The following is a 25,950-nucleotide window of genomic DNA, read 5'->3' on the forward strand; positions in this document are numbered from 1 at the left end:
TAGTTCGAGTGTCCTAGGAACCCACAAATCTGCATCAGTACAATTTAGGTGTCCTTCACTTAAATTATACTACATGCTACTGCAAAATGTAGGGGGGGGGGATTTTTTTTTCAATTAAGTATTTTTTTTCTTGGTTTTATTTTTTACTTTCCTTGCTCGAGGGTTTTCCCTTTTTCTGTTCTGAAGGCACAAGTAAGGGAAATTCAATCTTTGACACTATAGAACAAATGTCTTCCCATGATTTCCCATCTACCCTTGCTCTTATAAGAAAAAGGTAACATTTACTCTGTGTATGTTTTAGTTGTACCAGAATGCAAGAAACCATCTGATACCACCGATGAGACAAGGTAGGTGACATTGGACGGACAGCATATAGGCAATGACAGCTGTAACAGGTATTATTTTCATTTCAAATATGAATTTTTAAGTTTATACAAATATATTATACAAAGGACAGAATACAAAAATCAAAACAATTAATAGACAGCTATTGTAAAAAGGAAGACAGTGACAGCCAGGATGAGTGTAGGAGTAGTGCAGAGGAGAGCAAAGATCAGTGGTTGTAAAAAGAATAGAGAGGATGTAGATGGTAGTGGGGTGGCATAGGTAAAAGGGTGCAGCAGAAGGGTGCTGAGGTATGTGAGCTAGGGTACAGAACTATACAGAAATAGCATAGTCCATATTTTATTGAAGCTCTTCTTTAATGTAGGCTCAGACAAATTTTTTAAAGCTTTCCAGGACTGGAGAAGATACGCTTTCATCAGTGAACCTGGGTATCCCAGCAAATTCTGAATGGGTCTGGTCCAGGATTGAAAACATTTGCAAACAAAGAAAATCCATTCAATGTTTTGATGGATCACCCAGCTTCACTGAATAATTTAGACCCTTTGTCTGAGCCTACCATAAAGAAGGGCTTTATTAAAATATGGACTATGCTATTTAATGAAAAAATCAATTTGATGGGTTATACAAAAGTTTAATTGTATTTGTTACAGTTGTCTAAGTAGAGTCTCTATTACACTTTGTCATTCTGTTGCATTAAAACATACGCATTGGAATGAACTACAAATGTAAGGCCAAAAGAACAACCACTAAACCTGCCAATGTACCTGAATACCAGCACACAACAAACAAGGTTATTTGCTGCAATGGAGGTCCATTAGCATCTTCTTTCATTGGGTTACCATTCTAAATACAGTAACTGGTAGCTATAGTAATAATTATAGTAACTATTTAGAATGGAATTGCAATGCACAAGTAATGTAGGTAAAAAACAACCTGCTTTTGTGGATAATGCTTTTGTAATGGAATATGCCGGATTTGGAGCTTCAGAATAGTTCTTGACCTAAACATGCATAATTATAAAGGTGAGGCACAGATTTTTTCAATGCTTTCAGAGCAGATCAGGAATTCATAATTCAAGCTGTTAATCAATATATTGCATAATCTTGGTGCCGGAGTTTTGAACTGATGATCAAGCTTTACTATAGCATTTTATTCAAGTGTCTTTAAAGGGAGGCCAAGCAAATATCCTATTACTCTTTATAATTTATGGGCTTGTAGATCTGCACAGCTATGTGCCTCTGCTAGGTCTTTATTCCGATTAAAGAGTTGACATCTACTCCTGATATCCAACACAATTTTTTCAAAATTGAAATATTACAAACTCTGTGCCAGCGGCAAACATTATTCCGAACTGAAAACCACCATACTGTTCGACAATAAGATCCTATAGGTATGCAATATGCATTGCTATCCTAATATTTACTTTGCAAAAATCTGACATGGCATGGACACTCCAAATATTAATATGTAAGCACAAATCAACTCATTGCTAAAACACTTATCTTACATTGTGGGCTGCAGGGTCTCTTGGGAAACGAGGAGCTGAGGGCTCCAGAAGAGAACTTTAACACACCTTCTGCAGTCACTGGATTGGGCAAGCTAACATCAGATCAGAAATTTTGTTTATATGCCCAACACCTTTACGCCTTCTGGATCATTTGCCTTGGATGTTCACCCAAGATGTCTTATCTCTCCTTTCATACCAATTACAGCTGCATATACCTTTCCAATGGCCAGACATTAACTGGGAATTAGGCTAACCATAAGTGTTTTGTTCACCAGAATCTCTCCTTTTTTTGGAGGTAGGGAGGTAAGTGTACTGTTGCTTAGGTTTTAAGTGGAGAAGCCAAGAAGACAATCATGAACTCAAATTAAAAGCACACACACATCATATGAAGAAAAACTAAATCCCAAAATGAATAGAGCATACACCAAGGATTACAGCATAATTCCTATCATGTGATGTTACAATTTGTCATTTATTATCCTCAGTGTACACTACTCTGTATTGTAGTAATGAAAGTGGAAGACACCATTAATAGTGCACCTAGGCGCATTATCAGTATTACTAAAAACCTGGGGCACTCTGAGGACAACTGATGCAGCCCCGGTGTATAGCACAAATATAGCAAGTAGTGGTTGTGGCCAACAGTGGAAGAGGCTTAAAGAAATATGGTTAAATGGAAGGTGAGGGATCAGTAGTGAGTATCATGCAGAGTGCTGGGGTCAGGAGTGAAAAAAAACACACAGCTTGCTAGGGGTCAGGAATAAGTACAGCACAGAATGCAGGGGTCTGGGCTGAACACCAGAGTGCCTCCAGGGCAAAAATTTACCTCTTCCCTATGCAACCACCCCACCACCACCATAATATTAACAAGTTTTTAATAGCACTACTATAAAAGGCAGATTTGTACCTTAAATAGAGGTGGGAAAGGATGGACAAATACAAACAATGGTACAAGAGGGATGGATCCTGCCCAGAAGAGCTTACATTCTAAAGGTAAATAAAACATTCAGCACAAACTGCCCCTACATACCTGTACTTAACTCTACTTAGAACTTCATCTGCTGGTGAGTGCTCAAACACCAGGCCTTTTCTCATTGTCATTTATGAAGCAGCAAGCTTCTGTCTTCACCCATGGAGTTGCTAAATGTATACACAACAAAACATGCTCCAATATACCACTTCAATTATCTATCTAGGCTTCCATAAGTCTGCCTCCAATCCTGTCCTTCTCTTAGTGGTCCCCAAAGCAATGTGACACAGTATAGAGGGAACAGTGCTATAGCACCAAACATTTACCTCCGCCACAAGCATGTGACACCATCACAACACTGCATGGGATTTCAGTCCAATAGTACCAGCATTGGCTGATCACTACACTTTGGAGACTTGTTGGATTTCAGTGCCTGGGTATGTATAGTTATACTGCCTGAACAGGTAATGTGACATTATTCTGACCATGACAAAACTCTGTGGAAGAAGCTTTGTAGATCAAAGGCAGATATGGCCCAATATTGCTTTTAGGGTTTTCTCAGATCCGTGACCCCTTTTTTTGCATCTGACAATGTGGAATGTATGAAAATAACAAAAATAAATCTCAATCAAATAAAAAGTCCTGCCATGTAGAACCTAAAAACCCACTGTACAGAAGACCCCAAAATATCGCACTGCTGCCACACCAGCATTCTGCAACACAATAACAAACAGTGCTGGTGTCACCCCACACCCATTCTCCTTACTTCTGTCCTAAGCAATCACTGGGAGGTATCTGCAGCATTAACTCATTCCGTCTCCACCACATACAGAGACCGGAGGGCTGAGGCCTAAAGACGGTGCCATGAAAGCTACATCACCCGCTCAGGCCCCGTCCCTCACCTGCACCACCTCCACATAACCCGGTCGGAATCGGATCCGGAGATCTGGATGTCGGCCTTCCATATAATCACTTCTTTAGTCCTACGGCGAACACGGGCCAAGGCTATGACAAGCAAAGCTGTACAGACTGCAGATGGGCGTGACCAGGCGTCCGATTGACTGAAAACGAACATACAGTTCCGTAACTGGCCAATCAAAGCAGGATCTGCGAGGCTCATGTTGCTAGCCTGCCAAACTCGCTGAACCCGGTTCTTGTACTGCGACATGGTATGGGGACCATGAACATGTGACGTCACTCCGCGCCATCTCTATTACTGCTAAAAAAAATACAGCGCAGTGCGTCCTGTTGCGTCTATGGCCTCAGAAGTTTCCGCATGTGCTGCCCTGGTCTTCTAATTGGATTGTTTACCTTAACATTACACAGGTTGCAGCATTCCTACTTGAAAAAATTAAAAAGTTTATCCGTGAAGTAAATCTTCATCATCTCATTGCAGGAAAGACACCTGAGGTACAACACTACACGATGCGACTTCTGGTTACTACAGGCATGTCAGTTAATTCACAGGATAAAAAAAAATACTGGAGATGGTGGTCAAGACTGCCACAACGTATATTATTTGTAAACTTTTACTTATGGATTTCGTATTAATAGTTCTCCCTTATTAACAAGTGCACACATTGTTATGGACAAGAGAGGATAGCCACTGGCAGAAAGTAATATTGAATGGCCAGAAAAATTCCCACACTGCCAATCTGAATCCTAATTCAGGCCATACATGTGGGACAATCATTCAATACATTTGTTTTAGTGAAAGATTTTTTGTCAGAAATGCTTTGATGATTGCCCTGGCTGGGTCATTCAAAAAAAATTTTGATCCAAAAAGAATGCTGAATCTAAATTAATTTAGACTAATCATTCTTTTCTTGTGAATCATTTTTTTACCAGGAACAATCAATCATTTATACTCACACAAAAACAAGAAGATGCTTCAATTCACACATCTAACCTACTATATATTTATATATATATATATATATATATATATATAGTTAATAGATACAAAACACAAACACACATACATCTCTTTCATCTAATTAAACAGAATTGTTTGGCAGTCTGGGCACCCTTTTTTGTTGTAAATTTATTGCAGTAATATCTCTTTTGTACCTGTATTCTAAATTCGGGTTATTCCCACGCTAATGTCAAACCCTTCTCTCCCCATCATATTCTGTGTAATTTTCAAATTTTTAAGTTTCATTTTTTTTTTTGTACATTTTCATTTTGGCATCTTCCCTTCTTTTTACCATTTACTACAGACATGCAACATTAATGTATAAAGTGCTAATGCTCCCCAACACATTTTACCATACATTTGACTTTTTTCAGAGTAAAGTGCATGGCATGCAGTTACATCTCACAAATCTCCCAGTGGATTGATTGGCTAGGTCTGCTGCTACCCATGAACAGAAGCCCATTCAGGGTATCTGTTTCCTAAAACATGCACCAATTAAATTGTGTAATTCAACCATTAAAATTTTCACTGATGGTTTAACAATATTCTCATTCAGCCACTTCCTGGTAGGTGACAACTCTGTTCCTGTCTGACAGTGGTCACCTTGGCACAGAGGTATCCAACAGGGACCACAATGAACTAATTCAATACACATTGCACAGATATAGCCCACTGTTTTCCATTGTAGGAAACTATCCCTAGGAAAAGCCATTTAGTCATCACTGGAGTACATGCAATTAGATCAAATAAGGCTGCAGGAGATCAGCAGTGCAATATTGCAAACTGATGAAAAAAAATCATTTTAAAAATGGCAAATATTCCTGATATAACATGCACATCGAACATTTGGGGTTTACATCTACAAAACTCTACTAGTATATAAAGCTTTGCCTTTTTTTTTGTATTTACATTTGCCTGTGTTTACCTGTTACAATAGAAGTCATTGAACATGGACTCTGGAATATGGAAACTATACACGTTCAAATATTCATTTACACTAATATATATATATATATATATATATATATATATATATATATATACACACACACATACACACACTACCTTGCTGATGTAAAAATATTATATTTTTTGGATATTTATGAATTACTTAGGGTTATATGATGGTTTATTGGGCAGCAACAGGGTGCAATGCAGAGCAATAGAAATAATATCCACTATAATTACCTACAATATACTGTATGTCTTAAAACAGGGTTAGACATCTTCAGCAGACATAGAAACTGTATCAAAGAAGGCATTCAGATTCTATCCGTGAACAATAGCATCCAATGCTCCAAGCGTTTTGCCAGAAAATGACTAGTTCAGGGTGACAATTTTTTTTTATCTAAAAAATTTATTCAAAAGCATCATCACAATTTGACACAATATAACATCAATATCATATAGCAGGGATGGAGATTCTAACGGAACTAAAAGCTTCACAGAGAATGCAAACAGATTTCATCTGACATGTAAAGCAACAAAATGAAAACACAATATCGAGTTCCAAATACATATGTATAAACTGTATATTGAAAATCATACACATGATGCCAAATAGCTTAGCATTTTTTTGTTATAAAAAAACATGTAAATATAATATTTATAAATATATTGGTAAGGAAAGACATACCTCTTGGGTGGGGCTGTGATTCCTAGTACATAGACCACATAATATTAACATGCCAGGCATCACAACAGGTTTGAAAAAAGAACACAGTAACCAACTATACAGGGCAGATGAAAACACAAATTATATAGAGGATGCAAGATTAAATTACATTAAGCCCTCTTGGTTACTGGGGCACACTATTGTTCTGGCAAAATTAAGGATATTGCACAGCTCCATTTCCATTAGCTTATAAAGGATGGTCTGCCTTGTAGATAAAGTAGCTCATGTCCTATTATTAAGATGGGCACCAAAGAGTATTAAGATAAAGGGATAAACGCAGAGGTTTCCCTGGGGTAATGTTCAGTAAACAAATAGATAATCTCATCAAATGTTAAAAGCAAAGTGGTTACTAAAGTACGAAATCAGGAAAGAAGCCTGCAAACTGAAACTGCTGCCTATTATGAAATAAGTTTTAAAGGAACATGTTTAGCAACAAGTTTTGCAGAGACATGCAGGCTGATTCACCAAGCAAAATTGGAAGCTCGCTCGCTCACTCGTGCAATCGTATTCACGATCCAAAATCGGAAGCCTTCGATCGATTTATCAACCAAATTTCAGGCGCTGGCGTATACACGCGGAAGGTATTAACCAAAATGATCTTGCTGCTGGAGACGCGCATCCCCGGCAGTTTGACACTGGCAAGCTTGTATTAAAAGTCACTGTTCTCTAAAAAATAAATTCTTCTAATGGCACACATCTTTCACTTGAACCTAAATAAAAATACTTGGGCTGTTCAAATGTTTCAAACATTTATATTAGCTGAGAAATAAGCATATTTTTACATGACCTAAAATTTTCAGGTCTAAAAAGAGTTAACTGATTTCAGCTCTTTACACAGGCGCCTACCTAAACGCATCTGATGCCTGACCCAGGGATCCGCCTGGTAATAAATTCCAGCGGGCAAGACCTCGCTTTTGCCAGCGGACTAGATTTTTTCCACCAAAGTCAAAAGCACACATGCAAGTTCTTGCTTGCTTCTATAGATATATATGTACATATACATCTATGTGTGTGAATATAATAATAAGTATATATGTGTGTGTATATATATATATATATATATATATATGTCCCAAACTATATGTCTATATGTCAAACTGGAAAAAAACAGCCAAATTTCACATACTGCGCACGCCCAATTGCATGTTAATTTTCAACACCTGTGCACATAATGATGAGCATATATAAGGGTGTTGTCTAACTTGCTTTATTCCTTTGTCTTAATTTTTTTTGGGTCAAGGACGGGCTGTTAGTTTGTTTTTTAGCCTAATGTATGTTGCTACATTTAAAACTTTGCTTACCATTTAGCACAATAGCTGCTTTTGTTTTTTGTACTTTGAATGTTTTAATGTCCATTTTGCTATTAAGAAGTCAATGTTAATGCTATTTTATTGTGTTTGTTGCCATATTGTTTCATTTCAATAATATATCTATATTACCACCTTAAGTTTTTGTCCAAATTTTTTTTTTGTGGGGTTTGTTTTTATGTGATTTCCCTTTACGATGTCCCAGGACCTCCAATTAAAAAATAAATTATCCTTGTTTTTAAGCAGTTCCCTTCTATGATTAGTTTGACTGGCTAAAAACAGCACAATTGTCTTAATAAAACTAAGTGTGATATAACCACTATGTGTGTGTTCTATTAGTTCTATTCTATTATTATTATTATTATTAGTTCTGTTCTATTAGTTGAAAAATTTTCCAGCGAAGGATAAGTTTTTCTTTTTAGGTGTATATTTGTTTCATGTGCACTCAGGTATGTACATACATACATATATATGTATGTATGCATTTATGTGTGTACATATACATAGAAAAGAGAAGTTATAGGAAGAAATAGGCAACAAGGATTTTTTAGGCCATATTGCTTAACATGCTTCAAATTAAAAAGATTGCCTATTGCTTCGTATGATTTCTGATGTTAAGGGCTTGGCTCCAAGCAACATTCATGGATGTCATTGCTTCTGGTTAAAGGAGGAAACCCCCTTTATGTGCTTCCACTACCAAGCTGAGGTGAGTAAGTCAATCCATAGTTGGGCAAGGTCTAACATGCAATTCAAACTGCATAAACACCCTGAAAGGCTTGAAAAGCAAGAAAATATGTTTGTCTCAAAGTTCACAAACCAGCATGTTCATCCATAATTCCAAAAAGAAACCCAACAAAAAATATATACAAAAAGTATATTATGAAATAATATGTGTGTACGTTTGTGCTAAAAAGATGTTACATGTGGGTATTCATTTGCATACAGTAGGCATATGTGCAAATGTGTAGCGTACGCACATTTTTCAGTAGGCGGGAGTAAACCCAGAAGTTTCATATCTGTGTTATCATTAGAAAGAACTTACTGTCTTTGTAGGATTTTCAATAGTGTTTTCAAGTGGGATCCCCATATTTTCAAATGCTTGAAATCTGGTGGGCTGAGGTTTTGAGGATATTTTGGGACTATTATCTATGAGTGTTCTCTGTGCTTGTGCACAGATTTGTAAGGCTGCAAGACATGCAGAATTCCTACACACAGCTATCACACTGTGCCCATGATGTTGTTACACATGCCCACAGAGTAGATATATTTTTTTGAGAATGGAGCGTCCTTTATTGTTCTTTCAATGGATTAGAGCTGCAGATGAGAGCTGGGTAGATAGAGGTCCACACACCTAAAGTTGGCTGTTGACAACTATGTACATGCACATATATGTCGATGTGTGTGTATATACGGTTTGTAAAAATCTTCATGATTCTACCCCATTAACCTCAATCAGAGGTAGATCATTTGAAGAGCACTAATTCACTATCACACAAGGCTGGAACTTTGGTGAAGGCACATCATTCTACTGTCTCACTAAGAAATTCCTGTCTTTTGTATTTATCCACTTTTGTGTTTGTTTTTTTTTCCCGTGTCAATAAATCCATATGTGCTGCATTATCTGACCTAATGCAACGGTGCTTACATTTTGCCCCTAGATTGTATGTATGTATGTATGTCTGGCACTTACTAATGCTTCACTAAAACTGGATAAACAGAGTTTACATCAAGGAGCACAATTATTGTTTTTACAATGGTTTAACTAGGATTAAGCTTAGTGGGGTGGCAACCGGAAGCTTCTTAGTAATAGTAATAGTATACCCATATATATCTACACACAATATTAACACCCATATATATCTACACACAATATTAACAAACAGTTTACAATTGCAACCAAACTATGTCAATTTGCAACAGAAAATATATCAATCAGTGATCTCTTTTTTTGTTTTTAGGAGGTGTTTGGTTGTTGTCAAAATAACTCACATTTTGTTTCTCTTTTTTTTAGACAATGATTATACAGTGCTATGACCAGCAACCGTCCATTTATGCCAAGCACAGGATTGCAGAGAGCTTGGCAAACAGGCTCTGGACCCCAGCAGGTACGCGGTCAACTGTGGCCCAAATCCAACACACACGGAGTGACCTGAAGCAGATGAGAGCGAAGTGGGGGACCGCATCCTGTCTGGTAAGTTTTGCTTTTTGTCTTCTCCTCTTGTTAAGGGGTGGTATTTTAGAATGTTTGTTGTTTGTGTAAAGTAGTATTGTTTAGTAATTGGGCTAATTATTTGTAAATATGTTTTTAAAAAAGTTTTTTTAATTTTATAGTTTTATGTTAAATTTTCATATTTCTTGGGTTTTGTAAATTTATGTTAGGTGGAGAAGAAAAAAAAATAAAAAAAAAAAAAAACATTCACAAAATCTGGCTTTTAATTTTATTTCAAGTGCACATTAAAAATCTGTTTCCAGCCTGGCCAATCCAATTCCATCCCTAAAAAAACACAAAAAATAAACCTTAGTTTTTACACAATAGTTGTTTGAACCATAAAATATCGAACATGCTCTTGACCTACACCAACCTGTTTTGCAGCTTGGCCGAGTTTTCTCTATTCCTGCATTGGTCACTTTATTTTCAAAATATCCTGTGACCTTAAAAGTAAAAGAGTTGGTTATGGTAGATATGTTCTTTTCAAAATATATGTAATTGTAACATCATTCAAGAATACATTTGGCAAAGAATACACAGCTGAACACTTTAGTATGTAATTTTAACCAAAAGAAAAGTAGTTGACCTATTAGCAAGCACGTTTATCTATTACAGGCAAGTGTCAGAGAAGTGAGGTGTGCCATATTTGGTCCCTAGACATAACTAAATTTGTGTTCATTTAGTGAACAAAGATGCAATCGTGTATTTGAAAAAAATGTTTAGCTTTTATTAAGGTCATTACAGCAATACTTGTAGAGTATTGAGCTGAGACTTCATACTTGATTAGAATCACTTTGACAAATTCAAACTTTGTCAAAAGATTAGATAGCAAAACTGCAGGGGCATGGGGTGGCAGGCAGGGGCACAGGGTGGGCGGCAAGGAGGTGGAGGTGGCCAGGCAACAGCCAGGGAACAGGGTGGAGCCAGGGAACAGGGTGGACCCGGGGAGAAGGATGGCGCTGGCTGCTCTGCAGGGGATGGGGCGCCAGCAGGAACTGTTGGGATTTGCCAACCCAGCCTGTGAAAAATTGCCTGATTTAGCTGAGATTGTTGGCCCAGGGATTCACTTAATATGATACAGAAATGGTCAACTCTGAACATGTAGGTACCCGAAGTGGGCAATTGATGTTGGACAGATTCTATCAGACGCTGCATGGCTGCCAGATGTTGTTGGTAAAATTCTCGGTCCTGGCGATTTTGATTGAGGTTTTCATGTAGGAGCGTAAGGACCTGTTCTAAATTATTTGAACTTGAGGCAGACATCCTTGACTCTACTACTCTATCAAAATGGCCAACCAGCCTCTGAGTGAGGCTTTGAAGCTGGCTGACCACACTGGGTTGACCCCATCCACCTGCACCCACTGGTTGCTACAAAGGGAAAAAAAAATTACTAAAATATTACATAACTTTGTGGGTCACCATGACATTATGCAGACAGCATCCTGACATTGGAACATCAACAAATGTTAGAGAAAATGTTACACATTTATTCTAAATCCTATACATTAAACATGGGTTGCTCACAGAAACCTCAGGTGTCTCCTCTTCTTCTTGTGGTAAATGTCCACTTGAGAGACCCTAAACAAAAAAAAAAACACAAATGGAAGGCCAAAACCAAAGGAAGGCTGCACCAGAAACATCTCCCACAAAAATTTAACATTCTTATATACATATTAGAGAGATCAAAGGTTATTATTTAGCTTTTGGAAGGCTAAACACACACACACAAACCAAATTACCTGTATTCTCCTCCAGTCTTTTCTGCAGTGGATCAACGACCTCCTCCTGTAGATAGTGATCTGTTAAAAAAAGCACAAAAACAAATGAAATAGAGTGAGCTTGACTCTAACCCAAGTTCATTTGGATTGATTGATTGATCGGTTCACCACAAATATAACCACAAAACATAACACTCCCAGAGCAAACAATGTGTGAAATGAAACACTCATATTACACATGATAGATAGGTGCACAATGTCAAACAAGATATACCATGAAGGTTCATCTTACCAGGAGGAAGCCCAGTGTAATCTCGAAGAGAAGTGACATCCTCGTCATCCACATCACCCTGAGCACAGAGGGCAGGAGGGGACTGCTGCGTCTCAGAGCGTACTATTGTAAAAAAAAATGAAATACATATTGTTGATGCAAGTCAAAAGAAGGTAAAAATACACTAAAGTGGTCATTTAAAAAAAATGATCTCATATTTCACCCCAAACATAAAAATAAGTAAAATCACAATCCAATTTTCTTCTCAATGCTAATGACTAAACTGTTGCAATCCCAAAAAATTGCAAAAATAAATTAACATTGGTAATTAGGTAATGTAAAAGGATTGAACTTACATGGTTGCCAAGCATCGGAGTCATCCCGGTAGTCCACCCCTACCACCGTTTCTGGCCCAATGAATAACAACGCCAATCTTTCGTACTCCCTGAGACGCTGCACAAGATGTTCAGGATAGTTCCCACTCCTTCTGGCCTCTGTGCCCAGGACCCTTTTGACGTGTCTGAATATGTCACTCACAAGTTTTGTGAGCTACAAGTGGTGGTGGTGGCAGCAGGGCAGGCAGCAGCAGCGACGGCGGCCGTGGTGATGGTGGGGAAGGCAGCTGCAGCGGTGGTGGCCAATCTCCTTGGCACCATTTTACTAGAAGGAAAATAAAATAAAATAAGAGTTATGGGACAACACACAAAAAACATTTGTGGACGAATAAAGTAAATGGTGTATTCTTATTTTCAGTTCTGTTTTCCTTGTAGGTTTGTATGTTGTATTTTTTTGGGGGGGTTTCTCAACTTATTTTTTGCATGCAGAATGGCTATGAAGCTCTGTGAAAATATATAGGGATACAGTACATGTGCATGTTCATGCACGTGTATGCGCACTCAAATGTGCGCCGGGGCAAGGGTTGTGCATGTTGTTATCATGGAGGAGGATATTGAGGTGGAGTTGCTTTTCACCACTGCTGTTGTGGCAACAGACACAACTCTTCTGGTTACTGCAGAGGAGAAGCAGCAACAACAACCTGAGGCGCAGCCTTCAAGTTCGCAACGGGTCTGGGAGCCACGCGTTTTCTTGGAGCGTAGCCACCTGGATAATATACGTGACCAGGATATCAAAAGGCGTTTCTGCCTGTCCCACCAGGTCATCCATGACCTATACAGATTGTTGGAAGCTAAAGTTGCTCCAAAAACAAAAAGAAGCCAGGCTGTGCCAGGAATGGCCAGGCTCTTGGCCACTCTCTATATTTTAGAAAGGGGTTCCTTTCAAACATCCTCTGCCTTAATTTGTTGACTAAGCCAGCCTAGAGTTTCCAGGGTTTTTAGGAAAGTCATAAATGCCATTGTGGACCTTGTCCCACTATATATTCAGTTCCCTCAAACAGCTCAGGAGAGGAGGAAGGTAAAGGTGGATTTCTTCAGGCGAGCGGGATTTCCTAATGTTTTGGGGGCCATCCATGGCACCCATGTGGCAATTCAGGCCCCTAAACTGCCGGATATATCCTTTTGCAGCCGGAAGCGGCTGAATGTTTAAATAGTCTGTGATGCCAACAGGAAAATCATGAGTGCAGGCACAGGTTTCCCAGGATCATGCCATGATGCCTATATCCTGCGTCAGACAGCCCTCTACCAGAAATTTATCTCTGGAGAAGTGCCTGAGGGCTGGTTAATAGGTAATGTATAATGTTGTTACTGTAATACAACTAACAGTAGTCAAATCCTAAAGACACCTATTATGTTGCTATGTCCCTTTGCATTGTCAAAATGCCAGGCTATGACCTATATTGTACATATGTCATATTTTTTGCTAATTTAGCAAATAGTTTATTATTATTGTACAATATTGGAAGCATGGGGGAAGAACTAACTTTCAGATATTCCCAGAAGCCCTAGTATAATTACTATGTTTACAGCTCACAGTACTTCAGTGTGTTAGTCAGTAGTAACAATGGCTCCTAACAACCAAAAAGCAATAAAGTGACCAGAGAGCACAACCCTTAACAACCTATGTAAAAAAACTTGTGTTACACTGCATTCACAGAACACTTACTATACCAAAAACTAACACTTATTATGTTTGACTTTTTACAGCTGACAAAGGATAGGGGCAGCTTCCATGGCTTATGACAGCTGTGTGTCAACCCTGGTCTGAAGCAGAGCATAATTACAACAAGGCTCTGCATAAAACCCGGGGGGTTGTGGAGCACACAATCGGGCTGCTAAAAGCACGGTTTCTGTGCTTGGCCCAGCCCAGTGGTGAACTCCTCTACGCACTCTGGAAAACTGCCCGGGTCATCATGGCATGCTGCGTCCTGCACAACCTGTGCTTGCACCATGGTGTGACCTGGGACATTCCAGAGGAACTCGAGCCAGAGGTGCACCAACATCCCGCACAAATGTCTTTGTGCGTGAGTATTTACAAATGTTTACAATGCATGCATTACATATTTCAGCACATCATGTTTGGGTTACAAACCAACCCAGGAGTTTAAGTCATAGCAAGCACACTTTAATCCTTTGGGAAATGAAATAGCAGACATATTTGTGTAAGAGCTTGACCTTTATGTGACACTTTACAAAAACACATTGCTAAACTGGGGCAGAGTGCAATTTAGTGCAGATTTGGGCAAACACTGCCTATGCAGCCAGAAAAGCATGAAAAATACAATCCAGCAGCATGTAGTTATCACTAAAGCATGAATAACCATGCTGCTTAACACATCCTAATAATGTAATCTATTTCTTTACAGGGCAATAACATCCCTCTCCTGTGCTGCCAAGCCTCTGGAATGTCACATCACAGACTACTGTACATTCGTGGATAATATTGCTTCCGGTTAAAGGAGAAATCCACCTTTATATTCCTCCACTCCCAAGCAATGTGAGAAAGTGAATATATAGTGGGCCAAGGTCTAAAATGGCATTTAAACCTTCAGAAACACCCAGAAAACTGTAGACTGGCTCAGTGCACAAATTAAGGGCGACGCGGTTTGAAAGGACTCCCTTCCTAAAATATATAGAGTGTCAAGGAGCCTCATCATTCTTGGCACAGCCTAGCTTCTCTTGGTTTTACCTTTTTACCTTACAGAAAGATGTACAGTTCATGGATGACCTGGGGGGACAGGCGTAAACGCCTTTTGACATTCTGGTCATTGGTTTAAGGAGCAAAAAAAAAATGAGTTTGTTGGCAGAAAGCAATAAAATATGGCACTAAGTTAAATTGTCACTGGCATTTTTCAATACAAAATTACTAATAGGATTAGAATCAGGTAAACACATAAAAGCATACTATCTGGTATTTAAGAGTGCTTGACCCTGCTTGTGAGTTTGGCAATCAATGTGGTTTGTTGTTGTGCTTGGCAACCTGCACCTCCTTCCATCACCATCAGGTGTGTTAGAGTGAGTATGTAACTCAGCTGGACAACTAATTGACAACAGTTTAGACAGCAAGTGGAAGTGTGTCTGTATGCAATAGGGCTATGATCAGGCAGCACAGCACAATGAGAACAAACCTTTAATACTACCACAAATGAACTGAGGAGTTGTGTGGCAGCAAATCAACATGAGTGCAAATGTCAGAGTAATAAAATAAAACAAAAAAAAAAGAAATAAAAAACATGACAATTTATTCCTAAAAGAAATATGTATATAATACATTCAAATACCAATATGTGACAATGTGACTTTGAAAATGGGACAAGGGCAAAACGGGGTTCAAGTAGCAATTTGTAGTGGAAAACATGCATACATTTGTACTGAATATTTGTTGAAAAAAAATTACAAAACATTGCAGAAGATTTGCTAAACAAAAACATTGCAGCAAAAGATGAAACTAACAATAATGAGGATTACAAAATCAAATCAATGCATGCCATCCAAGCAAACTTACTTGATGACCCCCCCCCCCCCCCCACAAACCAGTCAAGTTAAATAAAAAAGGGATATGTATTTATATGCATTTAAATGTATTTTGACATACACACACAAGTGAAATCACTAAATGTTTCTTGATACATCTTTGGCAACAATCCTTTTTTCAAATATTTGATTTCTATCAAGCCAAAATACAATGAAATTTTAATTAGATCACAAATGCATGGTGAGAATTTTTTACAATTCATACTATTGTGTGATTAATATGAAGTGTATGAAGTAGTAAATATACAGCTTGAGATAAATTAGTTTGCAGTGTTGCAAAGCAAACCAAAAAGTATGAAAACAGTGCAACAAATGTAACAATAAATGAATGAATTTTCTGAATGAGTATAATGTAACATAAAAATGTAGCACTTATCCAAAAGAAGATGAAGCGTTAAAGATTCAAATTGACCTGTAATGGACTGTAGATGGGCACAGAACAGGGAGCAGGTATGAGCTAATTATTTGCCATGACCTTACCATTGACAGAGCTTAACAGATCCTCCTGAATCGCTTAATTGGTTGATTCGGGACCCCTATTGCTCATTTATCAAGGGAGGAATCTGGCTGGCAAGTGAAGGCGTGTTTACTAGCACTCGGCTCCGGCTCACGGAAAAACGCCTCGTTTATCGGATAAATCGTTTATCGCAAAAATACGCGCGTCAAGCTTCCTTGTGTTTGCTTGTTAAATCAGGGTCATTGAGTCTTGTGCCTTGACATTATTTAGGAATACAATGAAAAAAAACTCTCTTGCTGCCTGAAAATGATTTTACATTCTTTTCAATCTCTTTCGATCAGCCAGCTCTTTCGATCACCCCATGAAACCTCCTCCTATCACTCTAGAAAACTCCCCCCTCTTGCTTTCAATCACCATGCCAGCTACTGCACCTGTCACTATCAAATTATCCCCCCCACTCCACCAAACATTTAACCCCCATCCTCCCCTTCCATATCACCCTCCCTACTCTCATCTTCTACCACTGTGCAAGCCACCCTTTCTTATTAACACATCAGCCATTATACTACCTACTACCACTTCTGTGCTTTTACCACCTACCACCATGCCTGCATTTCCCCCCGGGTGCTCATGCATACAAAACTGGGGTACCCCCCCACTTCCACCCCAAAAACCCGTTACACTATTTTCAATAATTTCCCCCATGCTTAAATGTGAGCATGTCTCCCTCTCTCTATTTTGTGTGGTGGGGGGGATTGAGTGCTATATGTGGTAACAAAGATACAACATTTCTAACAAAATCAACAGAATTTTTTTTTTACTCAGTAAAAATGTTCAGGTTCAAAATAAAAACAAAAAACCCAATACAGCCAGCATGTTGGAGGACCGCTACATTGCATTACAACATATTCTTGTTCATGAATTAGGCTAAGTACACACGTGCAGTAATTGTCGTTGGAAAATGAAAGATTAACGACTGATCGTCCGATAATCGTTAACAAAAAAAGTGAACAATGACTGGCCAACGACGCCCATGAACGAGAAATGTCACTGGAAACGAATGACCGTCCCCACGGATCTGATTAGGCCACGATCATTCGTTATCTATTGTGTGTATGGTCGGTCAGGGATGGTTATATATAGTTTTATATATATATATATATATATATATATATATACATGTATATATAAGTGTGTGTGTGTGTAATTTTGTCACTTTTTAGAGCAGTTCTCCATCCTTCCTCTTCTGTGTCACTTTCCAGCGCAGTTCTCTGTCCTTCCTCTTCTGTGTCACTTTACAGCACAGTTCTCTGTCCTTCCTATTCTGTGTCACATTTCAGCATAGTTCTCTGTCCTTCCTATTCTGTGTCACATTTCAGCACAGTTCTGTTACTCAATTTTAAAGCTTACCTGGCAGTCAACCATTAATGAATGACACAATGCAATTTTTTTACAAAAGTACAAATTTTGTATTAACTTTTATGAAAATTGGTATTAACAAATATAAAACCAACGTAAAACAAATATGAAACAAACAAAAAAAAAGAATACATAGATTCTTTTTTTTCTACTGTGCTTGCTGCATTACTTTTTTGACAGCCTCTAGCTTAATAGTTACAGCCCTCAATGCCACTGGCATTTTCTGCATTGTGACTTGCAGTGCATCTATCCTGCACAGCATTTTTTTCCTTGAAATGTCACCTGTGTGGGAAAATAAAAAAGCATATTGAGTTCACAGATATTGTACAGGTAAGTTGACACATGGATATGACACATTTTTTGCAAGCACAATGTATGAATGCTTACCAACAGATTTCTGCTCTCCTCTCCTCATACCTCCAACGCTCTCCGTCTGCCCTGATGTTCAGTGCTTAGGACTTTCGTTTTCTCCGTCTGGAATAACTTCAGGAGCTACAAAGTAAACGTGTACAGAAAAAAGATTAATTACATAATTTACACATTACCATATTCAAGCTATCTCTCTACCTTTTAGGTGCATATCTGGGTCAAGATCCAATGGTGAGGTTCACACTTCTCCTTGATAGGCTTTGTAGGGGAAGCCATAATCAACTCTGTAGAAAGAAAATATAAATCTACTTAACATGTATATTATGATATATTTTTAGGCTTGAGTATATAGCAATATCCTACCTTCATGTTCAGGGTGAACCTCCACTTCTGGCTCTACCTCTTGCTCTGGCTCTTGCCCTAGCAGCCAGCCTTTTTTGTTTTAAAGCTCTTCATCCTAATAAAAAAAGAACACAAATTACTAAACATAACAAAAAATGCAGGTTCCCCCCCTTGCAAACACACCTGTTGAAGTTACTAAGCACAGTCAACATAATAGTTGCACTTATGTTTTTTGGCGATGCAATGTATGAAATCCTCAAGCATGACCCTCTCACGATTTTTCAGGTCAGACCACTGCTTGCGGAGCTGTTCCTTGGAACGCTAAACCCCAAATTTCTCCTCCACCCTGCTCTGCAGAGTTTCCAAAATTCCATCCTTCTGTGCATTTGAATGTGGATGGAACGCCCTCCTGCCATCGTAATTTGCCTTGTCGAGGATGCTTACCATGACCTTCATTTCCTCATGACTCATGGGTGATGCTCTCCTCCTGATGTTGTGACTTGGCTGTGGCATGGTTTAGAAATTTTGCAGGCACAGGATATGATGTCACAGGAAGAGAAATGCAAGGTGTGCTGGGAAATCTGGAAAGAAATTAACCATTCAAGGTCATCCATAAGTGTTCCTTCATTTGAACCTTCATTCGTACCATTTTTTCCTGGAACATTCTTTCTTAGAACATTCTCATAAGGTAGGTGTTGGTGCTTTGAGTGTCCTTGTGCTGTATTTCAGTGTGTAGTGGTGTAAGGTGCTAAAGGAATTTTTTTTCTATGTTTTTCAGAGATCATGGCCTATGATGTGTTCAACAACCCAGACTTCATGTGTATATTCATTGAAACCTACAGGTCCTATCCCTGTCTGTGGAAGGTGAAGTCTGGGCAGTATGCCAACAGGTATCTAAAGATGAAGGCGTATGATGCTATAGTTGAGCTATGCAAAAGCATATATCATGTGGCCAACATTAACATTAACATTATTGTGAAGCACAAGATCCAAAACTTGCGTACCATGTTCAAAAAAGAATTGAACAAAGTGAAGGCTTCACAGCGGTCAGCTACTGGTGCAGAAGATGTATACCTACCTAAATTATGGTACTTCAACCTCTTGTCTTTCACCACCGATCACCACCGGATGGTCGTCCGTCCGTATGCAGCCTGAGAGAGGAAAACAATGATGCAGGGGAAAGTACACAGAGCCTTGATGAGATTCCTGATATTCATGACACAAGACCAGGTAAGTTACCAACAAATATTTTTATTGTAAAACGTAGGAAAACACAGGACTAAGAAAAAACCTTAGTACAGATATTGATTGCAGTAAAACACACATTGTGGTCAATTCTAAATTGTCCATTCCACTGCTCCAGTGGTGTTGAAGTACTGCAAGTACTTGTTTCGGTTTTCTTTTGCGGCACGGAAGGATTCTGCGATTTTGCATGCTTTAGATCCACTAAACCGGTAAATTGACTGCTGCTTTCCCCCGGCGTCATGTGTGCTGCTGTAGCAGAATCTTGCTCTATTAGTGGGCCAAACGATGTACTGCAATTATTCCAGCGTAGAAAATTATGCAGCAAGCAGCAAGCATCGACTACCTTGTCAATTTTGTCTATGCACAGATTTATGGCAGTATGAAATATTCTGAAGCGATTTCCTAGAATACCAAATGCATTCTCAACCACCCTCCTAGCATGAAAATTTTATGGGTCAAAGGTCAGTTCTTGGACCGGTTCTCTTTTCTCTGTACACCATCTCTCTCGGTAGTCTTATATCCTCCGTTGGCTTACAGTACCATCTGTATGCTGATGACACTCAAATCTATCTGTCCACTCCTGACTTGTCTCCCTCAGTCCTGGATAAGGTCTCATGCAGCCTGTCAGCCATCTCATCATGGATGTCTGACCGATTTTTGAAACGCAACCTGGATAAAACTGAACTCATCATCATCCCCCCTCAAATTCCAAATCTCCCCCTGACATATTTCTAACTGATAACAACACTGTTATTCGGCCCTCCCCTCAGGCACGTTGTCTTGGTGTCACCTTTGACTCTGCCCTCTCATTTACCCCCCAAATTCAGAACATTTCCAGTCCTGTCACTTTCATCTACGCAACATCTCTAAAATCCGCCCCTACCTGTCCCCGAAGACCACCAAACTCCTTGTACATGCTCTTATCATCTCTCATCTGGCCTACTGTAACCTCTTCCTCTCTGGTATTCCACTAACCCGACTCACTCCTCTACAATCTATTATGAATGCTGCAGCCAGACTCATCCATCCTTCCCACTGCTCTTCTTCTGCTGCATCTCTTTGTAGTTTTCTTCACTGGCTTCCATTTCACCTTCGAATCAAAATCCTGTGCTTTGCCTTCAAATCCCCCCACAGGTATTGTTCCACTTACATTTCTGACCTGGTAAAAAAGTACTCCCCCAGCCGCTCTCTCCGCTCCTCCAATGACCTACTAATGGCTTCCTCTCTCATAACCTCATCACACACACGGATACAAGACTTCTCCAGAGCTGCCCTGTGGAACTCTCTGTAATGGTCTTCCTCGTCCTATTCGGCTTGCTCCTACTTTCTGCTCATTTAAAAGAGCACTCAAAACCCATTTTTTCAAACTTGCCTACCCATCTTCTTCTGTCTTTTGAAACTATCACTACTTTCCACCATTACATATCTCCCATCCTATTGTGTATAAATTGCCCCACCTACTAGATTGTAAGCTCTTCAGGGCAGGGTCCTCTCCTCCTGTATCACTGTCTGTATTAGTCTGTCATTTGCAACTCCTATAAATCCTGTTTATTATTATTAATAATAATAATAATAATAATAATAATATTAATAATAAAAATGTAATGCAAACCCTTCATCTACAACAAACACAAAGTTCATTCCCTCAACATCGACGTTCATTGGCCCTTTCAAGGAAGGGGCAGTTGCTTGTTGACCAGCTTTTTGTGAAATGGCGTCCCTTCCAGGCCCCTCCATCAGACATGCACCCATTTTTGCCTATGTCAACTAAAACAAATTTACAGCGCGCATTCACGATTGCCATGAGCACAATGCTAAAATAAACCCTGTAGTTGTAGTAGAAGGATTCACTGTGTGCAGGTGGGGTGATTCTTACATGTTTCCCATCAATTGCTCCTCCACAATTAGGGAAGTTCCAGAACTGTTGAAAAACTGAAGCGATGGCCAGCCATTCCTCAGGTTACAAAGTTACCTAGTAAGTTAGGTTGAAAAAAGACACAAGTCCAACTAGGGAAAGAATCATATCCCAGATATAAAACCTCATAAGACATAACTGGTCCAGATGAAGGCAAAAAAAACCTTGGTACAATTTGCTTCAACAGGGGAAAAAAATTCCTTCCTGATTCCATGAGGCAATCGGATGTTCCCTAGATCAACATTCTCTGTTATTTTTACTTTAAAGCCTTAATACCCAGGTAAATTCTGTGATTCCAGAAAAACATCCAGCTTTCTCTTAAAGCAATCTACAGTAGTTGCTGAAACTACTTCCTGAGGAAGCCGATTCCACATTTTCGCAGACCTTACAGTGAAGAATCCCTTCCTTATCCGGAGCTTAAACTTCTTTTACTCCAGACCCAAAGAGTGCCCTCTTGTTCTTTGTAAAGATCTTACTGAATAATGGGGACAAGAGTTCTCTATATGGATATATTTATCTATATCTATATTTTATATTTATACAGGGTGATCATATCCCTCCTTAAACTTCTATTCTCAAGGCAGAATACATTCAGTTCAGCTAATATCTGCGCATAGCTGAGCTCCACCATGCCTTTTAATAGTTTAGTTACCCTTCTCTGCACTTTCTCCAATTCCACTAAGTCCTTTTTGTGAACTGGTGCCCAAAACTGGACTGCATATTTCAGATGTGGTCTGACTCATGCTTTGTACAGGGGAAGGATTATGTCTCCATCTCTGCAATCTATTCTTCTTTTAATACAAGGTAATTTTTATTCTTTTAATACAAAGTATTTTGCTAGCTTTAGATATTGCAGCTTGGCATTGCATGCTGTTATTAAGTGTATGATCTACCAGAACCCCCAGATCCTTTTCCATTTCTGACTCCCCCAAGTGTATTCCCCATAGACAGTATAAAGCATGCATGTTGTTAGCTCCAAAGTGCATAACTTTACATTTATCTATATTAAATGTCATTTGCCACTTGGCTACCCAATCAAACAGTACATCCAGGTCTGCTTGTAGAATATAGACATCCTGTATGGACTTAATTCCATTACATAGTTTGGTGTGGAGCTGATTGTCACCGATGTGGCCAACAAAAGGTTGATGCAGCAATTCAACCCACACTACCCTACCTATACCTTCCCCACTCCATACCAGCAGCCTTACCCTCCTCCTGTATCTAACTACTCTCCAAGCCACCAAAATGACCCCCGCCACTGCCCTTTCTCAGTTCAGCCAAGTGACTATAGTTTTGGGCATGCCGCCAATATACGGATTTATAACGTTAATGTGTCACAACTATTTTTTGCAGTTTTGTTGCTAACATTGTTATTTATACTTTTTTATGTGCTAAAGTTTTACAAAAAAGTTGCACTTTGTTAAATAAATGCTATCTATTTTTAAGAAGTAAAAGTTTACATTCTTTTGCGTAATGATTGTATAGGGTACCTACCTTCCTGTACTCATCTTTCAAGCAGTCAATAATTGCTGCACACATCCCGGGGATGATATGGTCCATTACTTGCAGTGAGATCCCGGTGGAAAACTTTATGTCCTGCAGAGATCCTCCAGTTGGTAAGGTATCTTAACGTGGCGATCAACCTCTGTTCAGCTGTTATGGACATTGCCTTGCAGGTATCCTACTTCTGCAGGAAAGGTCCCACTGCTGCAAGTAATTTCGTGCAGAAGCACACATTCGACATTCGAAGGTAATTATTGTAGTAATCTGGGGATGTCAAGCCAAGTTCCCGTAGCAGATTCTCATAGGAAACGGTGTCTTGGTCAATCAACCAACCTTTACACCAAACCCTGAGTTTCTTCAAAACTTGTCCTTGCACATCATGTTCATTTTGCTCCTCACTTAGCACATACACCATAGCAAAAGCTTTTTTTTTCTTTCTTGAGAAAACTTTGAAAGGCATATTGCAGGGAGGTAAGTGAACAGTCTGCAGTATGAACTTTCTTGAACAAAAAGACCAATCGTTTGTAAGCACGTTTTTTTGTAATAACACTCAGAACTGTTATTTCCTGTACGTCACTTCCTCCGGTACACATCACTTTCTGCATTGTTCAAACGATCGTATTTAGCGTGTGTACATTATCTTTGAACGATCGTATCGTTACAGCATGTACAGAATCATGCACTATACGATTGTTCAAAATATTCATGAGTAATCGTTGATTGGTCGTTAATGGTTTGTTTTCAAACAATAATTATTGCATGTGTGTACGTAGCCTTAGGTATCCTAATTATCTTAGCAAAAAAATTCATTTTTACAATCATTCTGAGCTTTTTGCATCTCAGAGCATGTGTAAATTGTTTTATTTTATTTTTATTTAAAAAAATGTATTTATTTTATTTATGAACAGGCAGGTGTTACAGGAAAAGTTAGTAAAATATACTTTTTTGGCCAGTTATTTAAATCAATGTTGAATGTCTTTTATATTAGGGGAATCAAACAGACATGCACAACATGCATTTCCTGTACCTGGAAATCCTTTGAGGTTATCCCATAGTGTTGCCTGTGTATTTTGGGAATAGTTTTCTTTACAGAAAAGTTAGTTTGTTTTTTATGAAGAGTTGTTATACAAAACCTTAGGAACCAGCATGTATGCTGTTTTCAACACTAGTTGAACACACTTAGTTTGCAACACTAAGGCCTTATACACACAGGCCGATGTTCACTTTGCATCTGATCATGTTTTAATGAGCAATTTTTAGATATACTGTTAAATATCAACCAAATGTACACTATTTAGCTCATGTATTTAAATGATCAAGCAAATCTGATGGTGAGCTCCAATCTATCCTGAGGTTCATCCCAACCTCACCCTATGACTGGAAGAGCACAATATAATACACGTGATTGCCAAGTTTTGTTACCTTTGACCAAGCAAATAATAATGAAAAAATCATTTGGACGTTTTGATCAGGCACAAAATTGTCAGGAAGTCTGAATCTATAAACAAAGCCCTAATGAGCACAGCTACATGCACAGAAGTGCCTATTATTACTGAATGCAATGAAATTCAGTAAGCTCTTTGGGGCATGGTCCTCTCCTCCTGGGGCATGTCACTGTCTGAATCTGTCTGTCATTTGCAACTGCAGTTTAATGTACAGCGCTGCATATTATGTTGGTGCTATATAAATCTTGTTTATTAATAATAATATTAATAATAATAGTTGTATTGCAATTACCAATAGACATTTTTTTTGTATAACAAAAAGGTGAACAATACATACACTTAGTAGGGTCACATTGTAAACAGAGGTAAGGTTTTTGGCAAAGTTTTGATGATAAAAAATTCCATCCACATGAATTATTTTATGTATCATTTCACATGCCTAGTTCTTAATGTGATTTTTCTACAACAACGTACAGTAAGATCAATTTGTAAATTAGCACAAGCCCCTAACTGGTTAAAGAATCAGGAAGTCCCTTTTGATAGATTTCCTTAACTGCAATTATAGCTTTGTAACTATAAGGCAGAATGTTAACAATAATCATGCATGACACAATGATTTACAGCTACCACCCAAGCAAAATCTTTCAAAGTAGTGTCTTACCTCATCCAATTCCATTAACATTTCAGGCATTTTGAGGTGTTGTAATAATTAAAAAGCAATGAGAAGGCTGAGAAAGCTGCAGATCTCTGTTCCAGTCTTTGTCTTTTAATACTGAACACAGGGAAGAAGGAAGCACCAGCTGCCCTTTGTACAGAGGCTTTAATTCTTGTTCATAATTATTCTTATCAAACATTGGCAGCTTGCTGTTCACCTTAAGAAAAGCTAGCCATAATAAAACCTTAGTTTAAATATCTAATAAAGGTCTTAGGCATTTCATCTTCTGCTGATGTAATTCCTCTCTTGTAAGGGGGTGGGGAATTTAGTTTTCTTATAGAGGTAACATGGAGTGCTGTCACTTCATTATTCTTAAGACTAAGATTTTCTTTAACAAATATATTATTACCCATGAATTCATATAAGTATAACTTAATATATGAATACATTAAATGCATAAAATAAATATTAAACCCAAAAATAAATGCACAAAATATTTTGGGGTATTTTAAGAGATATACATTTATCAATATGGGTCTTTCTGTGCATGTACTTACACATACCATGATGCAAATAAGTGTCTATGTTTTGCTTTAATGCATTTTTTACTTTCTTCAGTCAAGTAAACAAGTACTGGAGAAGCATTTAGAATAGGTGGATGGATCAGAATTGCAAAATGTGAAAGATACAGTTGTTTGTGCATAGGCAATTGATTTTTGCTGGTAAATGTGCACAAACACAACAAAAATAC

The 25,950-nt window shown here is 38.5% G+C and overlaps 1 protein-coding gene and 2 long non-coding RNA genes across 7 annotated transcripts in view; 1 reads left to right on the plus strand and 2 right to left on the minus strand.

Moving 5' to 3' along the window:
- MAT2B (methionine adenosyltransferase 2 non-catalytic beta subunit) overlaps positions 1 to 25,452 on the minus strand; it is a 46,079-nt gene extending 20,627 nt beyond the window's left edge. Inside the window, exons 1-3 of one of the 4 annotated variants that reach the window (XM_072400813.1) lie at positions 3,725 to 3,826; positions 2,883 to 2,992; positions 1,279 to 1,345 (exon numbers count right to left, since the gene is read on the minus strand). In XM_072400813.1, coding sequence (XP_072256914.1) covers positions 1,279 to 1,345; positions 2,883 to 2,953 — 138 coding nt within the window. In that variant the 5' untranslated portion in view covers positions 2,954 to 2,992; positions 3,725 to 3,826. Of the gene's footprint in view, positions 1 to 1,278; positions 1,346 to 2,882; positions 2,993 to 3,724; positions 3,860 to 6,373; positions 6,496 to 25,205 lie in introns of those variants that run through there. The other 3 variants (XM_072400816.1, XM_072400815.1, XM_072400814.1) reach the window with 3 other exon arrangements.
- LOC140323605 (uncharacterized) lies at positions 3,155 to 15,117 on the plus strand. Of its 2 annotated transcripts, none has more exons than XR_011919405.1 (3): positions 3,155 to 3,259; positions 9,731 to 9,910; positions 14,679 to 15,117. It is a non-coding gene; the product is annotated as an uncharacterized lncRNA (long non-coding RNA). The 2 variants fall into 2 exon arrangements; XR_011919406.1 differs by lacking the exon at positions 3,155 to 3,259 and adding an exon at positions 4,046 to 4,232.
- On the minus strand, positions 17,543 to 20,549 carry LOC140322021 (uncharacterized). Its single transcript, XR_011919102.1, has 5 exons — positions 18,878 to 20,549; positions 18,455 to 18,548; positions 18,290 to 18,375; positions 18,110 to 18,214; positions 17,543 to 18,004 (listed from the first exon to the last, which is right to left on the minus strand). It is a non-coding gene; the product is annotated as an uncharacterized lncRNA (long non-coding RNA).
- Positions 25,453 to 25,950: the final 498 nt, after the last annotated feature.

Source organism: Pyxicephalus adspersus, chromosome 2, assembly GCF_032062135.1.
Source record: "Pyxicephalus adspersus chromosome 2, UCB_Pads_2.0, whole genome shotgun sequence".
Classification (NCBI taxonomy): domain Eukaryota; kingdom Metazoa; phylum Chordata; class Amphibia; order Anura; family Pyxicephalidae; genus Pyxicephalus; species Pyxicephalus adspersus.